This window comes from Drosophila hydei, unplaced genomic scaffold, assembly GCF_003285905.1.
Source record: "Drosophila hydei strain 15085-1641.00,03,60 unplaced genomic scaffold, DhydRS2 tig00000315-arrow-arrow-pilon, whole genome shotgun sequence".
NCBI classification, from domain to species: domain Eukaryota; kingdom Metazoa; phylum Arthropoda; class Insecta; order Diptera; family Drosophilidae; genus Drosophila; species Drosophila hydei.
Genome location: NW_022045707.1, coordinates 928805 through 949618, shown reverse-complemented (window position 1 = coordinate 949618; position 20814 = coordinate 928805). Strand labels below are relative to the sequence as shown.

Sequence of the window (20814 nt, the reverse complement as noted above, 5' to 3'; positions counted from 1 at the left end):
CCGCTCATTTTTATAAGGTTAGGTTAGTCAGGCAATCATAAAAAAATACAGTTAGAAGTAAAAGAAGGAGAGTAATATTTGGTGAGAGGTAGTTTTTGTTATTTCATTGACATGTATATATTTTTTTCTCTTTATACACATATATATAGATATTGTGTTTAATAATGAATGTTTGATTTTCTTAACGTTAATGCCACGCCCTATTTGCAGCAGCATCCATCGTTGAGTCGCAAGCGCCTGCGCATTTGGCTCCAATGCTCTGCTCCCCGTTTGTTCCCCCAACAATCCCTTCCGTTTCACCCTAGCTTAAGCTTTCCACTCCATTCTCCAGCTCCACATTGTCCTCCTCGAGTGCGAAAGAGATGTCACGTTTGCGACTGGCCACAGCTGCCGTAGTTCCGCCTTTCATAATGGAATAGTTTTTCGTTGTGGAATTTCTGCTGACGCTCCCAGCTGGCGTCGCTGTTGCTACTGCTGCCACTGTCGATGCTGTGACTCCTGCATCCACTTCCTGTGCGTACTCCAGCGCTGTGTTGCCATTGCTGTGACCATTGCTGCTGCTGCCGGTGCTCGCAAGAGACGAGCAACTGCCATTTCCATTTCCGTTGCCACTGCCATTCCCATTCCCATTGCCATTTCCATTGGCGCCTTCATTTATGAACACATCCATGTGATCAATGGTATCGTTCAGCGCGAAGCTTTGATCCCGGCGCTCGCTCTTCTTCCACAGGTAATAAAAATGAACTAGTTCTCGCATGGTACGCGTGCGTACCTGAAAGGATACACATGAAAAAGTCAAATTCAAAATTCCTTTCAATAATCGATTTATCTATTATCGATATTAGTTGAACTTGAAAAATTTTAGCGCGTTTTACGAGTGTTCTTATTCTTTAGTTTATTTTATTTACTACTTATGAATAATTTGAAACTGATTTATGATATGAACCTTATTCTTATATATGCCAAAAACCTTACAATTATATAATCGATATGGACTTACTTCGAGCCTTAGTTAAAACCTTGATATTTCAATATAGAAGTACCGGCAGGGTATTAAGGGAGTTAAGAATACATACGGTGTAGCCAATGCTTCGCATCGTGAATATTTAAAACAAAAGTTAAATCCCCAAGAAACACTCTTTAGGTAAAGGAATGGTATTTAGACAATACATTCACACCCTTTTATACATCGAAGCATTTAAGGGGCATTTAGGTTTCGGATATATTCACAATAGTCCAATCTACTCATCTACTTAAAGCTCTCAACTGTTCGTACCACTGTGCTTTCGCCCTATTCGAATGCCTGTGAACCAATGTGCTTTGTGTCCTCGAGCTTTACCTGGTTTTGCCTTATCTGATAGAAGTCCTTGCCGAACTTTTGGATGCCCTCCTCGAACTTTTGGCATTCCTCCTCCGACCAGCTGCTCATCGTATCGCTGAGTGGTAGAACATTCAAACGTTTGCGACGCAGCGCCTCCTTGAAATCATAGCCACATTGCACGAGAAGATGCAGAGCTTGCTCGTTGTCCTTGATCACGGATTCCACATCTGAGATGGGCAGAGATATAGGAGCTGGAGGGGGGATAGGATCTGCAGCTGCAGCAACAACTGCAGCAGAAGTCGGAGCTGGTGGGGCATTCTCTTCCAGTTCACTTCGTTCTGTTCCTTCGACTGGCACGCCCTCTTCAGCTGCACGCGTCTCCTGTATCTTAGCTAGATAATCCTCGACAGCTTTCTCGCTCACTTGGCTAGGCGCCCAAATTAATTGATCCTCATTCTCATAGGGCAATATATCGGCAACATATAGAGCAAGTCCTTCAGGTATGTCAGCTTGATAATCGGGACCGACCATTATAATCTTTTTAGTATCATCCGAATCAGCATCGCTATCCTCCTCATCCTGATCCTCATCTTCAGCTTGTTCGAGCAACGTCACCAACGGAGTAACTGAAAATAACATGGAGAACTTTACTATTTGTGCTATAGAAGCTATGCTTAATATTTTCGTATCTTAACCTACAGCTTTCCAGTTCCTTCAAGGCCTGCTCCTCTGGATATAGATCAAGCAAATGTGAACGATGTGACCTTTTTGTAACCTCTGGGGGCAGTTCATCTAGTTCCATGGCTTGTTCCTGGTATTCCAAAGGACTTGCCGGCTCAGCCTGGCTAGTCTGCGCCGGCTGCTCCTGCTCGTCCTCTTCCAATGGCCTTTTAGCACGTCGTCGCCTCTTGGTCGAGGTAGACCCACTGCCTCCCCCGCTACTGTTGCTGCTGCAGGGTCGCATAACTGAATCTCCTTCCATGCTGCCATATTTGGCCAGCAGTAGCTCAATGGGCATTTCACTCTCTGCACGCAAGGTCGCTATCTCATCCTCCACATTGTGCGCCTCCAAATCTGCTAGCGCTTCCTCCTCGTTTAGGGTGGCTTCATCGTCGAAATCATTTACCATCATATCGACTGTTGGTTCGAATGTTGTGTCTGCCACAGAAGATGTTGGTGACATAGGAGGCGGCGGCGGCGGCGGTTGTTGTGAGGTGCCGCTGCTGGTGCTACAACTGGCCATCGCTGGGGACTTGCGTCGCTCACGTTTCGTTGGCGTTATTGTTAATTCGCGTCCCGCCATTGCAGAAAATACAGTTTGTTTGTTCCTCTCCTGAGGTTGTTACTCGAATGTGGGCACCTAAAAAAACAGAGTTAACATTTTTCAGCAATGTTATTTTACAGTATCATGTACGATACTTATGCGGTTGTGTAATTGGTTGTCAAACAATTAGCAGCTAGTCATATAGACATTTTAACGATAGTCAAGTACTATTAGAATACTCATATGGCACTGTGGACTTTTAACATAAAGATTAAATTAACTAAACGATACTATTAAATTTAATGAATTGTTGCTTATGCTTTTTAGTAAGATGATCAACCAAAAATGTATTTCAATCAATTTAATTTTGATGGATTATCAATCGATATATTGCGTTAGTTAATCTCTCAAGTCTTTTAAAGTTTTATGCGTTTTGTAACTGTTAGCAAAAGAATTTCTGATTTTGCTAATTTATTAGTTTTGTACTTTATTTGTCAATGATAATTAAGCATTCGCTTAATAACAATATTTTTCATCAATTGGAGATAAAAACATCAGCTTGACTGAGAAATCGAACTTAACATCCTCCAACGATTATTTTTAAATGCATATGTATAACAGCAGCATAAACACAGCTGATTCTTAAATTATTCGATAACAATTTGATAATAGATTCGAGTAAAATCTATAGATTGTTGGTAGATATTCCATAATACCAGGAAAAAAGCGCACAAATAGTTCAACATTATTTTCTTATTTCATCGCTATCAAATTAGTAATCGATTTGAACAAACGATTCTTCATTAGTTAAGGATGCCAAAACTATCGGTCTCCTCACATCACCAACTATAGAGTAGTTTCATTTGTTTATACTCGAAAAGTGGTTGTCGCGGCTGTCGGTAAATCATTTGTATGCACAACAGCTCTGCCTATTGGGCGCTTCGCGAAAGTGAAAGTTAAAGAACAAGTTGCAAAAAACTATGTGATAACATTTTACCTTTTTTTTTTGCAATTACAAATAAGTGAACATGTGAGTTTTTGCGATCAATGGAGGCTGCGCCGGCTCCAACTAACAAAAACCAACCACAACACCAACAGCGCTAGAGCCAAGCGGCAAAGCTTTAAATTGAAAATGAAATAAAACTAGACGGCGCCTATTTGAAGCGCCACTTAAATCGTATGCTAAACAATCGAGCTCAATCACTTGCATAGGGCAGGAATAGGAATAGCTAGCTTCTCTATTCATTAAATTGCCTTGCGGCTGCTTTGGCTGTGCGCCATAAAATCAACCCACAAAGGTGAAGGCACACACACACATAAGCACACATATGCATAACTGTTTGTCTCTATGCTTGCATATCTGTGTGTGTGCACACACACTGATGTGCAAAAGTGTGCGAATATAGCGAAATCATAAAGATTTTAACAATTTATTGATTAAGCTATCTGAAAAAAAAAAAAACAATTTAAATCTAGCGAGCCATTAAATAGTACAAAAACATTGTAAACTATATTTGTTTATGCACATATAAAGACATTGCATTTTGTTGGTTGTTTATAGTTTTAGTAAATATATTTGTCACAGTGCAAAAACTATAAATAAATGAGGGAAAAGCGCATTCAGTTGACTTGAGCATAATAATTTGTTGTTAGCTTGTATAACATCTTATCATTTTAGAGAATAGTATATAAACGTATATAAGTATAATAGTATAACTGTATAACAGTAGTATAAGGGAATAATAGTCTGACAGTCGAACAATTGTTGCTCATATCACAATATAAATAAAAATATCGTTAGGATGCAGTTTAAAAGTGAGTCAGCTTAATATTATGAAATTATTACTAATACAGTGTGACAGTATAACAATATTTGCTCTTTTTTTCTTTATGATAATATCATAATAGTAAGATAATATCGTTAGCAAACAGAATAACAATATACCGCAATGTAGTATGATAGTATAACAATATCCGTTTTTGATATTGTAACAGTATAACAGTGTAGTAATATTCGCTCTTTATCGACATTTGTAGCGAGTTAGAAATATTTATTGGATTTATCTGGCGTCGATTGGACGCCGGACACCATGTGACGTAGGCAGAGTTAAATTAAATGGCGATACAAAATCATAAATTAAAAGAAAAACAAATAAATACTCGAATGGAATTTTAGTGGACTATTAAAATGGTTTTAATCCAACGGTACTTGAACTATTTCTGTTGATAAACCTGGGACGAGCAGTTCGAGAACGGCCATCAGACTGGAGGCCTCACTCACGCTGAAGCGCATTTTTGCACGCAAAATTGCCTATAAAACGAATTCGAAATTGAATTCGAGTTCGAAATCTAAATCGAAATCGACTCTAGCGGCCATGCGAACTAAACATTTGATATTGATATTAATCGGTGTGATAATCGCAACGCTCGTATTCATTGTCTTTGGACCCGCTGGCGAACCGAACGATTCATTCAAGCACATTGTGGTGCAGACCCATCAACAGCTCAAAGAGTTTCAGGTGAGACTTAGTACCTATCTACCAGGGGAGCAAGAAAAGTTGCCCAAATGTAGGAGAGAAACATGATGTGATCAAATATAAATTGAATTCAATTCAATTAAAATATATTTTTTTATAAAAATTTATATTTTCGATCTTCTATACATATAGATAACCGAGATTTGCATTTAAAATTGCCGTCACGGAAAAATATAACTTGATATGCAATAGAAAAATATATATAAAATGTGTATGAAATCTAAGTATCAATGTATATATATATATGTATGTATATATAATTGTTAATTAGAAAACTTATCAAACTGCTCTCAGTATTTCCTAGACGACCTCCACATGGCTTTATCTCCGTTAATCATAAGCCAAGCCCTGTGCAACCAAAATTTGTTTACACGTACCCAGACAGTAGGAGAGGCAACAGTTGTTCTTGCTTGCTGGTGTTGTTGTTTGTTTGTTTGTTGTTCTTGTTGTTGTTGTGATAACATTGTATGCTTATCAGTGAAAACAACAATGATAGTCGCCTTTCTTCATCGACGCTGTCTGGCGACTTCATTGAGTAAAACACTTGACTTATCAGCTGCTCTTAAGCTATATAATACTCTCTAGATACATATATTTATATTTATATACACATCTGATAGATATATGTAGATATATATTTATTTAAGTTTGTTAAAAATTACATTTGTTTTCTTCGGCTTTGACTCATTCAAAACTTATCAATGAATGATGTCAACGGTCGCAGCCCAATGTCAAGTTTGAAAGTCTCTTAATTTTTTCTTGGCAATGGATAATGCGAAATGTCTGCCAATTGGCATCGAAATTTATTTACATAATCCTTGAACTGTGCTTTGGCTTCTGCTTCGCTTGCCAGGCCCATCGAAATGCTCTGCAAATGAACTGTGTGTGAACTGTGCAGCGGCGCTAAAGGCTACAAAACACCGCTTCTAGCTGCTGTGCTGAGTTGTACCCTGTAAATGTCCAGAGAATGTGCCGTATACTGCACGTATAACATTTATAGACTGTATATAACTTCTTACGACAACCCTCGACAGTACGAATGCTCTTAGACTTTGATTAAAACTTAATACAGGGTATTTCAGTCAGTACTCTTTGAATTAACGGTAACCCTTATCCTTATGGTAACACTTAAAAGCTCTTCACAGGGTATTTCATAGTCAGACGTGGAAGTTAAAGCATAATTTATCTGTTGCATAACTGCCTCTGATAAGCCAATTCAATATTACGTATTACGTTAGGGTATTTTAATAGTCTGCCACGCGAAATTAGCTCTAGCGCTATTTAAAGGAAGCTTTTAGCCAAATTGAAACAAGCCTCCGGTTGCAGAGAGGCAGAGAGCGAGAGAGCAGCCAAGAAGAATAACCGAACACTCCAGCTACTTGGCTGTCCGGCAATTTGACTGTCCGGCTAACAGGCAATCCGGCATTCAGGCAAGGCAAACATGTAAATGACCCAAAAGATATCATCATTTTTCGTTTGGCATGCCAACTGCCCAGCTGTCCATCCATCCATCCATTCGTCCGTCTATCATCATTTACGCCGGTGCGCCCACGGAATTCCTCAAGTTCCGTACAAAATTTAATAGCGAGGAAGGCATTTAACATGCAAATTCCATATGAAAACTTTCTTTGTGCCGGCAAATAGACAAAACATATATGTATTTGCGTGCGTGTGTGTGTGTGTGTTTGTGTTTGTGTAAATATACACTAGAGGGCATAAGTATGCCTACTCATGCCAGGTCATATGTGAAAATGAACACAAGTAGTTAGAATTTTATGAATATAGACTTGGAATACGCATACGAATGTGAATGATACAGTATTACAGTAGTAGGCAGAAGTATGCGTACATGCATACATATATGTGTGTAGCTGTGTACTAGGCATAGGTATGCAGCCTATGTGTGCATATGAGAATATATTATACTGTGAATATATAGAAATGTATTTGTATATAATATAGCCAAAACTATTCGATAATTTTATTGCTTCAACGTTACTTTTTGTATGTAGACTTTTGCATAGCAGTGTATGCATAGATATGTGTTGAATATACAAAAGTAGGCAGAAGTATTTGAGTATTTCTCATGAATAACTTAGTCAAATTTATATTACTGTGCATATACTTTTGCCAACTAGTATATGCATAAATATGTTCGAATATATAAAGATATTTCAATTCATAGATTGTTCGCTATAATATTTTATATTAATTTTTATCTTTCTTCTCCTGATGTCCACATACTTTTGCCCAGAAGTGTTTCTTTATAGCTAGCACACGTGTTTTGCTATACAAAAACTTATGTGACTTCCCACAGCCTGGACTCAAGTTTTTATTTGCCTTCATTTGGTCTGTGTGTGTGTGTGTGTGTGGCTAGAACGTTTATTGTTTACTTTAATTAGATTGCGGCAGCTACTTTCCGGCCTTAACCACTCGCCGTCCTCCACATCCCCAAGCACGCCCCCAAAACACATTCCCACTCGGGTATTAAATAACATGTTTAACTTTAAATAACATTTTAGCTCAACTTAGTTTTGAATTACATCAAATGACACGCAACTCGAAGTAGGTAGAGCACTGTCTAAGTATATATCAAAGATTTATTGAGTGTTTTAACTGATATTTCTTATATCCGTCGCTGGAATATGTCTAAATCAATCTTATCTCTGTTGATTAAGTAAAGAATCTAATCAAATTGAATCAATTTCTTAGCCAAATCAAGTTTTTTATATTCGTGACTAAGAGTTTAACAATTGCAAGTGTTTCTTCTTGCCTAGAATTGAGAGAACTAAGTCGAATATACATGTATATATATATATATATATATATATATATATATATATATATATAGATAAGAAATGCCCAGCACTAGATGCTTAACATACACTCCTATTTACCAATATTAATATGTAAATATGTATATATGTAAAAATGTATATTTACGATTATTTTTACGGTTATCTATTAGTAGAGGGCGCATGCATAGCTATCTTATATGTGTGCATAAGCATTACTATAGTAAAAACCCAAAAGATATGGATGAACTATTTAGAATGAGTCACAAGAAGTGAGAGAGAAACAATAGGTGAGAATCGCTCAGAAAGGCAATATTTGAAAATAGCTTAGAATAGAAAGTTATAAAAATTTGAAGAAGAAAAGAACAGAATAGAAAAGAGAAAAAGAAATAAGATAGAAGATAGAGGAGAGGTGAAAGGACAAGCGAGAAGATTTCAGATTGATAATTAAAGATTCTAGAGGAAAGATTGGAGATATATATATATAAATAATATAGAGACATTTAAGGGTATTTCAGCTTCAGCTTTTTGCAGCAACGTTTTTTCGCTCTTGTTTTGAGTTTTCATTTGCTGAACATCTTTCGTTATTTGTTTGTTCAATTTATTGAAAAGAGAAAATATACAGAGTCTACAAATATATATTTATATATATCTGATGTACATATATATGTGTGTGTGTGGGTATATAATTGTTATACATGTGATTGAGGTCTTTGCTGTTGCTTTAAACTAGTTCCCACCGTCTCGACACAGAGAGCTAACTACATTTGATTTGTCTCTATTTGGCATCGCATCTTAGTTACTATCAATAACTGGTTTTTTCCTAGCTGCATTTACTTGCGATAGGTCGTGTTACAGTTACAGTTATACACTATATATATGTATATATATAGGGCGTGTCGGACTAGAAGGAAGCCCTATAGAAAATAATTTAAATAGCTTCGATGTTTTAAAATATTGTGCCTAATAAGAAGATAATGGGATCTGTTAGTGCTCTGAAAGGTATATTTACCAATTTGGGTAATAATTGGTAAAAGAACTTTAGTGTAATATCAAATTGATTCTAGAAATGCAAAAAGTTATCGATAATTTAGACAAACTTTCTTTATTCTCTTATACTTATACTTATACTTATACTTATACTTATACTTAGACGGAGACGTATACTTATACTGGGATACTTATACGTATACTGATACGGATACTTATACTTATACTTATACTTATACTTATACTTATACTTATACTTATACTTATACTTATACTTATACTTATACTTATACTTATACTTATACTTATACTTATACTTATACTTATACTTATACTTATACTTATATTTATACTTATACTTATACTTATACTTATACTTATACTTATACTTATACTTATACTTATACTTATTTATACTTATACTTATACTTATACTTATACTTATACTTATACTTATACTTATACTTATACTTATACTTATACTTGTACCTATACTTGTACCTATACTTATATTTATACGTACACCTTTACTTATACTTATACATATACTTACATAATTTTTGACATAAAAGGGCCCCCATTATACCCTCTTACACCCATTTTGAATGAGTATCAATAACTGCATGTGCCTCGTTGCATAAAGCTCTCAGAAATATTTGCTTTCCCAATTGCCAATTGAAATGGTTTGTAAGCGGCTTTCCAGCTCCCCATTTGGCACCTCCTTCAAGTTGTTGACAAAATGTGCCACCCAAGCGAAGGTGCTTCAAGCGATATATGATATATATCTCTCAAGTATCAAGCTTGCACTCTAGTCACGCATGATGATGACGATGATGTGGTATATGGTAAATTGTAATGATTATCATCAGGGCTCAAGCTGACGTCAAGGTGTAAAAAGTCGCAGTTGCTCACTTTCGGGAAACAATTCAAAGTGGCCAAATAAGCCAACTGATCACTCATCTAATATACTCTATAGGAAGATAAGTCCATTCAAATATATATAAAATATTTAAGTAATCTTAATCTTAATCTTTCATTAACATGAAGTTATGAGTGTATATGCCAGTGAGGGTATTTACGATTCGGTTACTTATTTAAGAGCCTTTGAAGTCTTCCTAATTACACACCTGTATAGCTATACGAAAACATACCTGCATATCTGTAACCAGACAAACCAATTATTAAGCACATTTGCAATGGGAAAAAACACAAGTGTTCTCTAAATCTATATGAATAAATATAGTAAAAGAAGTTAAAAACAAGTGTTATATATATGATATTTGTATGTATATATATTTACAATATATATATATATATGTATAAATTGTATATCGTATAGCACTCAACCACAAGGGTTGAAATTTGAGGCTCTTCAATGACAAATTCTGTGCATAATTCATTTCAAAATTTTAGGTTTTGGTTTGTTGTACACGTTCAGGCTGGAAGTGGGTATATTGGTATATATATATATATATATATATATATATATATATGACTTTGGCTGGATATGAGCTCACTCTCTCTGGCCTTTTGCAGGCCTCGCTCGCCTCTCACTGAGAATGGCTTTCTTCAGCGTCTCGAGGCTGGTGCATCGTGACACTACTATATTTCGTATATATTTCGTCAACATGATTCCAATAGAAATCCAATCCCCATTGAAATTGTGTACAAATTAAGTATGTTTATCAGGCATTTTCTTCAAAATAAATATCTATAAAATTCGTCTCATCTTTAATCTTACTCATTTGTTAATTGTAAATTGTAAATTGTAAATTCTATGAAAAGTTTTATTAGCCCTAATCTAATTTAATTGATATTCAAGTCCGTTTGCCCACTTAAAGTGGTCTAATGTCTAATGTCTAACGTCTGACCCGTGAACCCTGAACTCCGACTGACATCAATTAATTGCAGGGCTCGCTGTGAAATGTCTCGTCTTGATGTACGTATGTATGTACATGTGTATGTATGTAGCTATATAGTGCGCTCGATATTCTTTAATAATTGAATAAAATATCGCACAAATGAGCTTTCGATGACCTAGAGAAAGAAACCATTGGCATAGCGTCAACTTGCAGACATATATATATATATATATATATATATCGCTTAGAGTTGGGGTATAGGCCAGCACCGACTAGCAGCTACCCTGTATTATTTCTGGGCAAAGCTGATCTGATCAAAACAGATTTCGCTGAAAACAGTTTTGCATTAGTTTACAATAGATTTCAGAGAGGTTAATTACGACTATCAGATACCCTATAGAACTTGGTTTATAACTTTAAATGGATGACCATAAATATAATGAATTTCGCTTCTTCAAGTGACCGACTAAATGAATTCATAGTTGCCTATAGAAATACGCCCTTCATCTACTTCACTAGTTACAGGGTATAGTAGTAGCTATCAAAAAGAGGTTAAATGGGCAAATGTAGCAAAAATAGCTCACCTTTAAGTGGTATATGGATCCAATTTCCAGAAGGCCTTCAATAAAACTGCCTGAAAATGCAAATAGTTACTGCAGTGTTCCTTTTTTTTTATATACCCTGTACAATTTATAACAATTTGCTGTTACTTTGAATATCAAAGAGACGAGCAGATAGAATAGAAAAGAGACCACGAAAAAATGAGACCAGAGGGAATACAGATAAGAGAAACGTAAAGAGAAATGAAAGATGAGAAATGAGAGGCGAGAGGCGAGAGATAGGGGATGAGAGATGAAAGATGAAAGATAAGAGATGAGAGATGAAAGATGAGAGAAGAGAGATGAGAGACGAAAGATGATAGATGAAATATGAAAGATGAGAGATGAGAGATTAAAGATGAGAGAAGAGAGATGATAGATGAAATATGAAAGATGAGAAATGAGAGATGAGAGATTAAAGATGAGAGATGAGAGAAGAGAAGAGAAATACGGAAAGTGCACAAATGCAGTAAAAATCGTTGAATGTGCAATGGCGCCTAGTTTCCACTAGTCCCTCTTCTCCGCTCTCAACTCTTTCCTCCCCTTTGTCTTCTCTCTTCTACTCTCACCTCGTAACCCTCGTAGGCGCCATTAGGCACATGCGGCAGCCATTTCGAGTCACGCGCGACCAACTCAAATGGAATTTCATATTAAAATTGTCGCTCACGTGCTAAGGACACTTCCACTGCAAATGGCGCAGCTTTAATACTCTTTTTGATATCTTAAATAAATACACAGATCGAATATGCCTTCTTTTACACTGGCTTTCATCTTTCTAGATCTTCATAGACTTAAAAAGGAGACCTTTAACAGAAACCGTGGCTACAGTTGTTCTGCACTTTGCTTAGGAATATGTACACATATATATATAGAGTACACACTTTATATGTTAGCTGTAATACTCTGTGATAGTGTATAAGAGATTATATGGCGCTGCGTGTCACTTGGGCCATGCTTAGGACTGGTCAAAGCTCTCCCAGCGCCTGACTTTGCTTTGACTTTACACAAATGAATTGGCTTAGAATTGTTAAGTGGCCAATTAAAACAGCTTTCAGCTGTTTCCTTATATATAAATTCCTTTTTTTTGGGTACGTAATTTCAACTAATTGGAAAAATAAAATGCTCAAAGTTCTTGTTGGCGTTTCCAAAGGCTTAGAAACATTTCGATTTCTTGACAGTTTTAGATTTTATATATTAATTTGTATTTTCGCTTTAATTTTATAGATAACTACTTTTTTCATGTAGAACTTTTAAATTTAAACTCTAATAAAAAAGCCACCAAAAGGTCTCTCAAGACTTGACGTATTACTCTCCAGTCTTCATCTTCCGCAACAGTTTGTCTCTTCAACTTATTGAACTTCTACTCAATAGACTGAAATGTCTAAAATATAATAACTTTTTTAGAGAATCCAACCAAAAGCGTTCTCTTGGATTATTTTAACTTATCACAACCGATCTCAAGCTGATATTGTATATCAAATATTTGGAGCTTATGTATTTTCTGTATTTAACTAATCCATAATTTAAAGTTCTCCCTCTCTCTTTTTCTACCGATCTCTCAATTCCTGACGGCATTCACAAACTCAGAAAAACTGATCTTTCCATCGTTATCGGCATCGATTTCTTTCATCATTTCATTGAACTCCTCTTCGGAACACCTTTCGCCCATATTGTGCATAACATTGCGCATTTCGCCAAGCGCTATAAAGCCATCTTCATCGCGATCGATCAGCTTGAATACGGCTCTTAGATTCTCAATTTTGGTCAGGCCTTCCATGCGTTTGGTGATCATCATTTGGAATTCGATAAATTCGATATCGCCATCGCCATCTACGTCGATCTCCTCGATCAGATCGTACAGCTCCGCTTCGGTTGGGCAATAGCCCAACGTACGCATTGCGAGGCCCATTTGTTTTCCCGTTATTTTCCCTGTATTCTGCGGATCGAACACTCCGAATGCATCACGTACTTCGTTCATTTGGTCCTCGTTCAATGTAAATCCTGTGGCCTCCATTTTTTAGTTTTTCAATAGATTTTTGAAACTAGTTAAATATGTTTATGTCTATTTATAATAAATTTTATGTTTTATAATCGGAATGTGACGATTTTTTAATAAAAAGCTAACTTGATTCTTTACAGTGTGATAAAATGACTCGAATGAAACAGAATCTATGGGGTAAAAGTAGATCGAAAGAGATTTTTCTATGCATGTATGAAAGCAGCTTAGATTGATGGGATTATGCATTTCCATTTACGATTTACCATATTCCCTAGCACGGTATCAACGGGCGCATTTCAAGTCACATGCGAGGGGAATACCCGACTAGGAGCTACTCTGAACACTGCATAAAGTGCTGATATTACGCAGTGTTCAGGGTAGCTCCTAGTCAGGTATTCCCCTCGCATGAGGGTATTGAAATTCTGAATATGCGCCCATTGATACCGTTTGTAAGGAATATGGTAAATCGTAAAAGGGAATACATAATCAACTGTAGCAGTAATATGTCTAACTGAAAATGGTTTGTTTTAATAAATTAATTAAAGTTTTGGGCAAGTCGTCCGGGAGAGAGGACAATCTGTAACTGATATATCATATATATTAAATATATTCGCGTCAAAAGTTGAATTAAGAGTCTAAAGTATCCCTAGATATTCTCATATATACTGCATTTATTTTGAACGTTGATCTCTGGGGTCGATTTGTCAATACTCAGACTATAATAATACAATTATTAAGTAAACGATCCCAATGCAGAAGTATCACTTTACGCTGGTTAACATGTTGACGAACTCCTCAAATATCAGGACACCATCTTGATCTGTATCTCCGTCTCGTATCATGTCATCGAGTGCTTCATCGCTCGGCTGAAAACCAATTGAGACAAAAATTTTACGCAAATCTGTCGTCGAAATATACCCGTCTTTGTCTTTGTCCATTAAGTTGAAGACCATCCTCAGATCGTCGACGTGTTCAATTTCCGATAATTTGCGCAACAAAACATTAACAAAATCCTCAAGAGTCAACGATCCATTGCCATGCATATCGGCCTCATTGATCATATCCTGCAGATCAGAGTCGCTGACCATGCCCCCTATTGCCCTCATAACAGTGCCCAGCTCCTTGAACGAAAATTCGCCCTCGTTGTCGACGTCGATCCGTTGAAAGAATTCTTTGAATATCTGCAATTCCGCGGGCGTTAAGTCGTCGGCTTTCATTATGACTCTTTTTTATAAGATTTTTTGTATTAATTTATTTAATGTTAATTTTATTTTTTTTTATGGTTATTTATTTATTTAATTTTTTTTTAGATTTTTATATAGTAACTATTGTAATAAATATATATTATTTAACTAATTTTTTTTTTACTTTTGTTATTTTAATGTTGTCTTTCAATATATTTTTTACGTCTTCACATTTTTTATTTAAATATATTTTTTATAACATTGTGTATTTTATATGTTTATAGTTTAGAATTTCCTTTTAATATAATAGCATATCTTAAATTTGTACATGTTAAATTGTAGTTAATTTTTTTAGTTTTTATTTTTTTATTGTATGCGTATTTTGAATATACTAAGTTTTTTTTTGTTGTATTTATATTTTCTTGTTTGTTGTTTTCTGTTTTGTGTTTTGTGTTTGGGATAATAATAAAATATTTATATCCATTTTTCTACAATGAAAATTTGTGAACTCATGAAGCTTGAAGCAAATGCTACTCTTACTATTATTATTATCATTATCGAGAGTCTATCCTTACACTAATTCTTTAAGATCGATTCTTATCGATTTTGATCAATTTCATCATCTTTTGTTCAAGTGACCAAGTTTGAACTCAGTTAATCAATATTCACTTAATCTAATTCATGGAAATTCTGGGCAGTCATTGTGCTGCGCTATTTCCTATTCGCATATGTGAGAAATCTCTTTGGTTTTGGGGTCGCTCCCAATGGCAAATAGAAAGAGTCCAAACATAATACTACCAAATTCGATTCACAATGGCCCTGCTGCCCGCCTAAATTGGTCCCCGTGGGCGACAACAACAACTGCTGTCGAGGTTTTTTCCTTGTTATACCCTAGAAGCCATTATAAATGGAGTATATTGGGTTGGCCCTAAATTACCGAGATACAATTTTTGACCATTTTCCATGAAATTTATATCAAATTTCAGCAATTACTTATCAGGCATGCTGTAGAGACTTTGTGAAGCCTGCTCTGACCAGTTCATCTCAGATCAGTGAAAGGAAAGGGAGCTTAACGCTTGAATAATTCAGGATATCTTCCAGTCATGCATACCCGTCTTCTACTTGTTTCTCATCTAGCCAGAGTGTCTATAGAGGGGCGTGTCATATGTCAGTAAAGAGTTTTGGCCTCTGTTTTTTTCTTATTTATTTTGCGACTCAGTCCACGAGCGAAATTAGCCTGGAAATGAAAGCCCACGTTCTAGGATGGTCGCATGACAGCTTGTCATCCGCCATCTGACCTCACCACCCCCGCATTTTCCACCTTCTGCTGCGCTGCTCGTGCCTCTGTGTGTGTCAAGGCGCAGTTAGCTCGAATCATGCCTTAAGCCAGTTCCAAGCTGATTGAAACTTGTGAAGGAAAATGCAAAACAAAATTTCATATATCGATGCAGTTTTCTCTGCATTCCAATGCGGGCTTCGCGATAATAATACTAATGACTCAAAAAAAAAAAACTAAGCGCAGATAAGGATTTAACTATAAACAATCTTACGACTCAAAAAAACTTCTGAAAGCTAAAAGCTTAGGCTTCATTTAACAAAACTTTTACCATAATGTTACCCATTTGCAATCAGTAAACAGGGCATATATAAAGTGTATGAATAATGGAGTATGGATGTGAGAGTATAGATGTATAAGAGTGGGAGTTTATAAGTGGAGTAGAGTATAACAGCTGAAGAATACCACAGAATTTTAATATAAGAGTATATGAATATAAGAACACAAGCGTATCTAAACATTTGAGTAGATGAGTATACCAGTATAAGACTACAAGAGTATAAGCTATTAAGGGTATAAGAATATAAGACTACATATATAAGAATATTAGAATGTATACAAATATAATAATATAACACATTTAAGAATTTAAGAGCATAGAAAAATAAGGTTATACGATTATTTGAAAATATATAAAAGTATAAGAACATTATACTACAAATATAGGAATATAAGAGTATATGAAAAATATATGTGAGTACGCATATATGGGTATAAGAATGTTCGGGTATATCAGTATTCAGGTATAAGAGTACAAAAGTACAAATTAGGGTTTTCTTTCGAGTTTTTCAGCTACTAAAATCGAGCACAAACTTTGGTTAAGTGAGAGTAGCTCGCCTGAAGCCGTCAAATTTGATAAATACCTTCTCTTAAGCATTACCTTAAGAGGCATAGATATCGCTTGTCTCTCGTCTCTCCTCAGCTCGTCTCCTCTCGTCCTCTCAAGTCTCCCGCCGTCTCCTCTCGATAAACAGTTCTTTTTTGTGCTAAATATACAATACAATAGAGCATGTATTGTTTAGTAAATATTTGTTGAATGAACACAAAGAGATGAGAGGGTAGTCTTTAAAGTTGTTCAACTTCAACTACAAATAAACTGATTCGATATAAACAATATTTATATACCTCCCTCGCTGACTGTATTTTGTTTTGTGCTCTTCTAGGAAAATCTGCGCGTTGGGCTGGAACGCAAAAAGCTCGAGCTCGATCCAAAATATTTGCTGCTCTTGGGCTTCACATCGCCATTGAGCACAAAAGATGATGCGTCACAGCAGCCGGCAGCACAGCCAAAGCAGGTGCAAACAGATGTACCCGTTACGCCGAAGCGGGAGCTGCAGCTGCAGCAGCAGCAGCAGCAGCAGCAGCAACAGCAACAACAGCTGATAACAAGCCATGGGCAGGCGGCCGAGCAGGAGCTGCTACTGCTGCAGGTGGAGCAGAAGAGTCAACGTAAACGGATTACGACGCCGTACAACAATACCAAGTCAAACTTTACCATAGTCACCTATGTGCAGGAGGGGCAGGTGTCGTCGGTGATACTGTTAGCTCAGAATATCGCAGCCAAGCTGCCAAATGAGCCGTTGCTCATCTACGATCTGGGCGTATCCGAGGAGCAGCTGCGTTTCCTCAATGCCTGCTGCAATAGCAGTCGCTGCACCGTCATCACCTATGATCTATCGGAGTTCCCGTCGTTTGTCAACGATCAGCGAACTCACGCATATCGTCCAATTGTGATAAAGGATGCTTTGATGAGATCGAAATCGATTTTATTTGTCGAGAACTATGTGCGGATTCGTGGCAGCCATCGCGACTTGCAGCACTTGCAGAATCGTGCGTTGGTCGCCGGCGTCTTGGGTTGGAACACCCCAACGGCCGTCTCCTCACGCACCCATCCAAAGATGTTCGACTACTTCGAATCGGACGCTGAGAACTTCATATTCCTTCGCATGGTTGATCTCGATGTTGTCTTCTTTGCGGATACCCTGTTCGTGACCGAGAAGATTATGTTGCCTTGGTTGAAATGTGCTTTGACCATGGAGTGCATCGATCCAATTGGTAAGTTTCACTTCATACTCGTTCGTGAAATACTAAAGAGGGGTATATTGTTTTGAATTTCGAATTCAAAGTGGGTATATTGGCTTTTTTGCTCAATTAAGTCTATAACAGCTCAACCCTTTGGGCTCTTGGCTAATAGCAAATAATTCATATCTAGAGGATTCCAAAACTTCTTTACAACTTTGTTTTGTTTTTCACAAGTTAATTTTTCTTCTATATAATGAGCGGGTATTACGCCATCGTTCACTGCTTTGCCCTTTAAATATGCTGTCATTAGCCAGGAGTTCTCCTGCGCTCGCTGGCTTCCTGCTGCTGCCCGCATATTGTAGTTGTCAATCAATGTCGCATTCATAACCCACAATCTCACCTAATGACCATCATTTACAGCGCATTTAGTTGATGATAGCAAAACGTGTCATATGTATATATATATATATATGTACACACTGACATATATATGAACAGACATAATTGGGCACTGTGTAATCCCCATTCTGAATCGAAATTTCTGTTAATGGAATAAGGCAATTAGGGCAGCTATAACTGTATAAGACAGAAGCTGCTTACATTTGACTTTTGTATCGGAAAGAACATAATTTTAAATTTACAAATATGATTGCTTGAGATGGGTAGACCTGACTGCGGAGATACCCTCGAAACTAACTAATTTTAAAGCACAACTCTTTATCAATCTTTTCTCATTTCTTTGATTCAGTTATGCAAAAATATTTTTATTTTTCACTCTTATATTTTTATTAGATTTAAGCTTACGTAGACAAACTCTTAGCATATTTCTTTGAATCGACAACTTTTGATAATCTTGATCAATAAAATGAAAGGACCCAGAACCAAATGCCGCATGACCATCCACCAAAAACGTGGCAAATCGGCACGGATATTCACAGCCGCAAATAAATATTCCTTGGGCTCAATATGATACGCATGGTGTACGGAGAGCATCACGTGCGTATCATAGATGATATACCAGGCCTCCAAGGTGCAAATGGCAGCGTTCAAGACGTGAAAGAAGACGTTCAAAAAGTAGGCCAGCAATAGACAGAGTCCAAAAGTTAGGTAGATTATAAAGACGCCTATGCCATGGGTAAAGCGAACTTTTTGCTGTTTGGTAAATAAAGCCAAGATCAAGAGTATAACTGTAAGGATTACAGGATACATATGCAACTATAAATAGATTAAAGACATATATTTTGGATAGATGTTATTATATATCGATATGGACATAGTATGTGCACTCACCCAGGGTGTTTTCTCAATGCTTAATAAATAAACAGCTCTGGTTGAAAAGGTTAAAATAGCTGTTGCCATATAAACGAGATATTTATATGGAGCTGGTCGGCGCCAATTCCGGAATTTATACAGAAAAGAAAAAATTGTGATCGAAATAATGAAATTAAAGACGCGCAGATAAAGCAAATTGTAAGATATAGAAAATCTTATCACTATCTCCAAGCAGGGTATGCCGCATACAGCTTCTAGCTGAAAGATATATATATATATATAGATAATGTGATATATAATATAGTTCTAGTATTACCATAAGCAGGAAATAGACACGACGCACTAAGCGACGCCTGAGTTTTGGATCAGCTATATCGAATTGATAGCTCAGCCCGTTGCAGTCGTCATTTAGCAGTTCACACTGTATGCTAATATCTGGTGAAGATATAGTCGTTATATAAATACATATATAGGGATTTACTACCTGATGTCGTGGCCATTGCTCTCCATGTTTTGATCAACTTCTAACTAAATTATGCACAATTAAACAGGCTTAACCGAGCTTCAATTATTCATTATTTAACTAAGTTAGCGTACACAACTAGCAGATACCCTGTAGATACGTATAAATACCAATATATGTATTAGCTTTAAGTAATATAAAAAGAAAATACTTTTTATATTTTTATTTATTATAAAATTTATTATATTTATTTCTTTATTTTTGTTGACTTTATGAATTTTGTATTGCATATGATGTGGGTGAATTTATGTATGAAATTTCAAGATGGAGAGACACAGAGACCGGCGAGCAGAGCTCAATTAAGTCTGCTTAACAAAAATCAATATGCCCTGCATATAAGTGCCCTATGGGTATATAAATTAGTTGATTGTTTATCTTATTTGTATCTCTTATCTCGTATATTCGTATCTATGCTTTTAGGTGCTCAATCGAATGGCTGCAAATTCAACAAAAAACCCCTTTATCGCTATTCGGGCTGCCATGGCTATGATGCATCCGCTTTCAATATAGTGCTCGGTTTAACCTGGCATTTGGACGATACGAAATATTCATTAGCCAGCGACGGCACCAAAGACAATATGTTCTATAAGGAGACACTGGAGCAGGCGACCAAAATACTGGAGAGTCGCCGGCGTAATAGCAGCGATACATCCGATCATCCATTCACGGAGGACTGAGCATTTGATATATATATATACTATATAGATATATATATATATATATAATGATTTGTATATAAGCACAGACTCAGGAGACGGTTGGATAAAAAGGAATAAAACAAATTCTAACTACTTAAATTATACTGCTTATAGAGTTTATGTAAAGAGCTATACATAAATTGTAATACAAATCGAGAGAGAAAATGTTCATTGCATAGATTTGGCCATATATATGTGTGTATAGCTCCATATATAGATATCTATAGGATTCATCTGACCAGAGCAGTAGCAGCTTATGCCTTAGTTACTTACTTTTTCTGTTTATACTTGAGTAATATATATACATATATTTATCTATCTTTCTATGTATATTTATATATATTATAAAAACCTCTCGCTATTTGAAAAATAAATAAAAATTATTTTTATATTATTTATGTGAATATATATA

General features: G+C 36.2%; 5 protein-coding genes across 7 annotated transcripts; 1 reads left to right on the top strand and 4 right to left on the bottom strand.

Annotated features, from left to right (window-relative positions):
• Positions 1–154: 154 nt before the first annotated feature.
• Positions 155–2718, bottom strand: LOC111599890 (mesoderm induction early response protein 1). The gene is made up of 3 exons (XM_023315713.2): positions 2021–2718; positions 1340–1947; positions 155–772 (listed from the first exon to the last, which is right to left on the bottom strand). Exons 1-3 carry the CDS (start codon positions 2622–2624, stop codon positions 302–304), a joined length of 1683 nt encoding a protein of 560 aa, XP_023171481.2. The 5' UTR covers positions 2625–2718; the 3' UTR covers positions 155–301.
• A 717-nt stretch (positions 2719–3435) lies between these two features.
• Positions 3436–20657, top strand: LOC111599925. Of its 3 annotated transcripts, none has more exons than XM_023315771.2 (4): positions 3436–3615; positions 4762–5104; positions 17051–17942; positions 20125–20381. In XM_023315771.2, exons 2-4 carry the CDS (start codon positions 4961–4963, stop codon positions 20379–20381), a joined length of 1293 nt encoding a protein of 430 aa, XP_023171539.2. In that variant the 5' UTR covers positions 3436–3615; positions 4762–4960. The 3 variants fall into 3 exon arrangements, with proteins under 3 accessions (XP_023171539.2, XP_023171538.2, XP_023171540.2); XM_023315770.2 differs by having other exon boundaries at positions 4623–5104; XM_023315772.2 differs by lacking the exon at positions 3436–3615 and having other exon boundaries at positions 4961–5104; positions 20125–20657.
• On the bottom strand, positions 12583–13448 carry LOC111599928 (neo-calmodulin). Its single transcript, XM_023315775.2, has one exon. It carries the CDS (start codon positions 13380–13382, stop codon positions 12927–12929), a length of 456 nt encoding a protein of 151 aa, XP_023171543.1. The 5' UTR covers positions 13383–13448; the 3' UTR covers positions 12583–12926.
• On the bottom strand, positions 14018–14659 carry LOC111599927 (calmodulin). The gene has a single exon (XM_023315774.2). It carries the CDS (start codon positions 14582–14584, stop codon positions 14129–14131), a length of 456 nt encoding a protein of 151 aa, XP_023171542.1. The 5' UTR covers positions 14585–14659; the 3' UTR covers positions 14018–14128.
• LOC111599926 (protein lifeguard 2) lies at positions 18667–19782 on the bottom strand. The gene is made up of 4 exons (XM_023315773.2): positions 19666–19782; positions 19498–19616; positions 19200–19439; positions 18667–19124 (listed from the first exon to the last, which is right to left on the bottom strand). The coding sequence occupies exons 1-4, from the start codon at positions 19679–19681 to the stop codon at positions 18726–18728; spliced, it is 774 nt and encodes a 257-aa protein (XP_023171541.1). The 5' UTR covers positions 19682–19782; the 3' UTR covers positions 18667–18725.
• Positions 20658–20814: the final 157 nt, after the last annotated feature.

Excerpts from the sequence above, each read along its gene's own strand:
- LOC111599925 (XM_023315772.2), top strand. The coding sequence starts at position 4,961 with ATGCGAACTAAACATTTGATATTGATATTAATCGGTGTGATAATCGCA. Across the intron at positions 5,105-17,050 it reads AACAGCTCAAAGAGTTTCAG|GAAAATCTGCGCGTTGGGCT; the intron begins GTGAGACTTAGT and ends GTGCTCTTCTAG. Across the intron at positions 17,943-20,124 it reads GGAGTGCATCGATCCAATTG|GTGCTCAATCGAATGGCTGC; the intron begins GTAAGTTTCACT and ends CTATGCTTTTAG.
- LOC111599927 (XM_023315774.2), bottom strand. The coding sequence starts at position 14,584 with ATGAAAGCCGACGACTTAACGCCCGCGGAATTGCAGATATTCAAAGAA.
- LOC111599928 (XM_023315775.2), bottom strand. The coding sequence starts at position 13,382 with ATGGAGGCCACAGGATTTACATTGAACGAGGACCAAATGAACGAAGTA.
- LOC111599926 (XM_023315773.2), bottom strand. Across the intron at positions 19,440-19,497 it reads GTGTCTATTTCCTGCTTATG|CTAGAAGCTGTATGCGGCAT; the intron begins GTAATACTAGAA and ends TATATCTTTCAG. Across the intron at positions 19,125-19,199 it reads GCATTGAGAAAACACCCTGG|TTGCATATGTATCCTGTAAT; the intron begins GTGAGTGCACAT and ends ATCTATTTATAG.
- LOC111599890 (XM_023315713.2), bottom strand. The coding sequence starts at position 2,624 with ATGGCGGGACGCGAATTAACAATAACGCCAACGAAACGTGAGCGACGC. Across the intron at positions 1,948-2,020 it reads CTTGAAGGAACTGGAAAGCT|TTACTCCGTTGGTGACGTTG; the intron begins GTAGGTTAAGAT and ends TGTTATTTTCAG. Across the intron at positions 773-1,339 it reads ATCAGATAAGGCAAAACCAG|GTACGCACGCGTACCATGCG; the intron begins GTAAAGCTCGAG and ends GTATCCTTTCAG.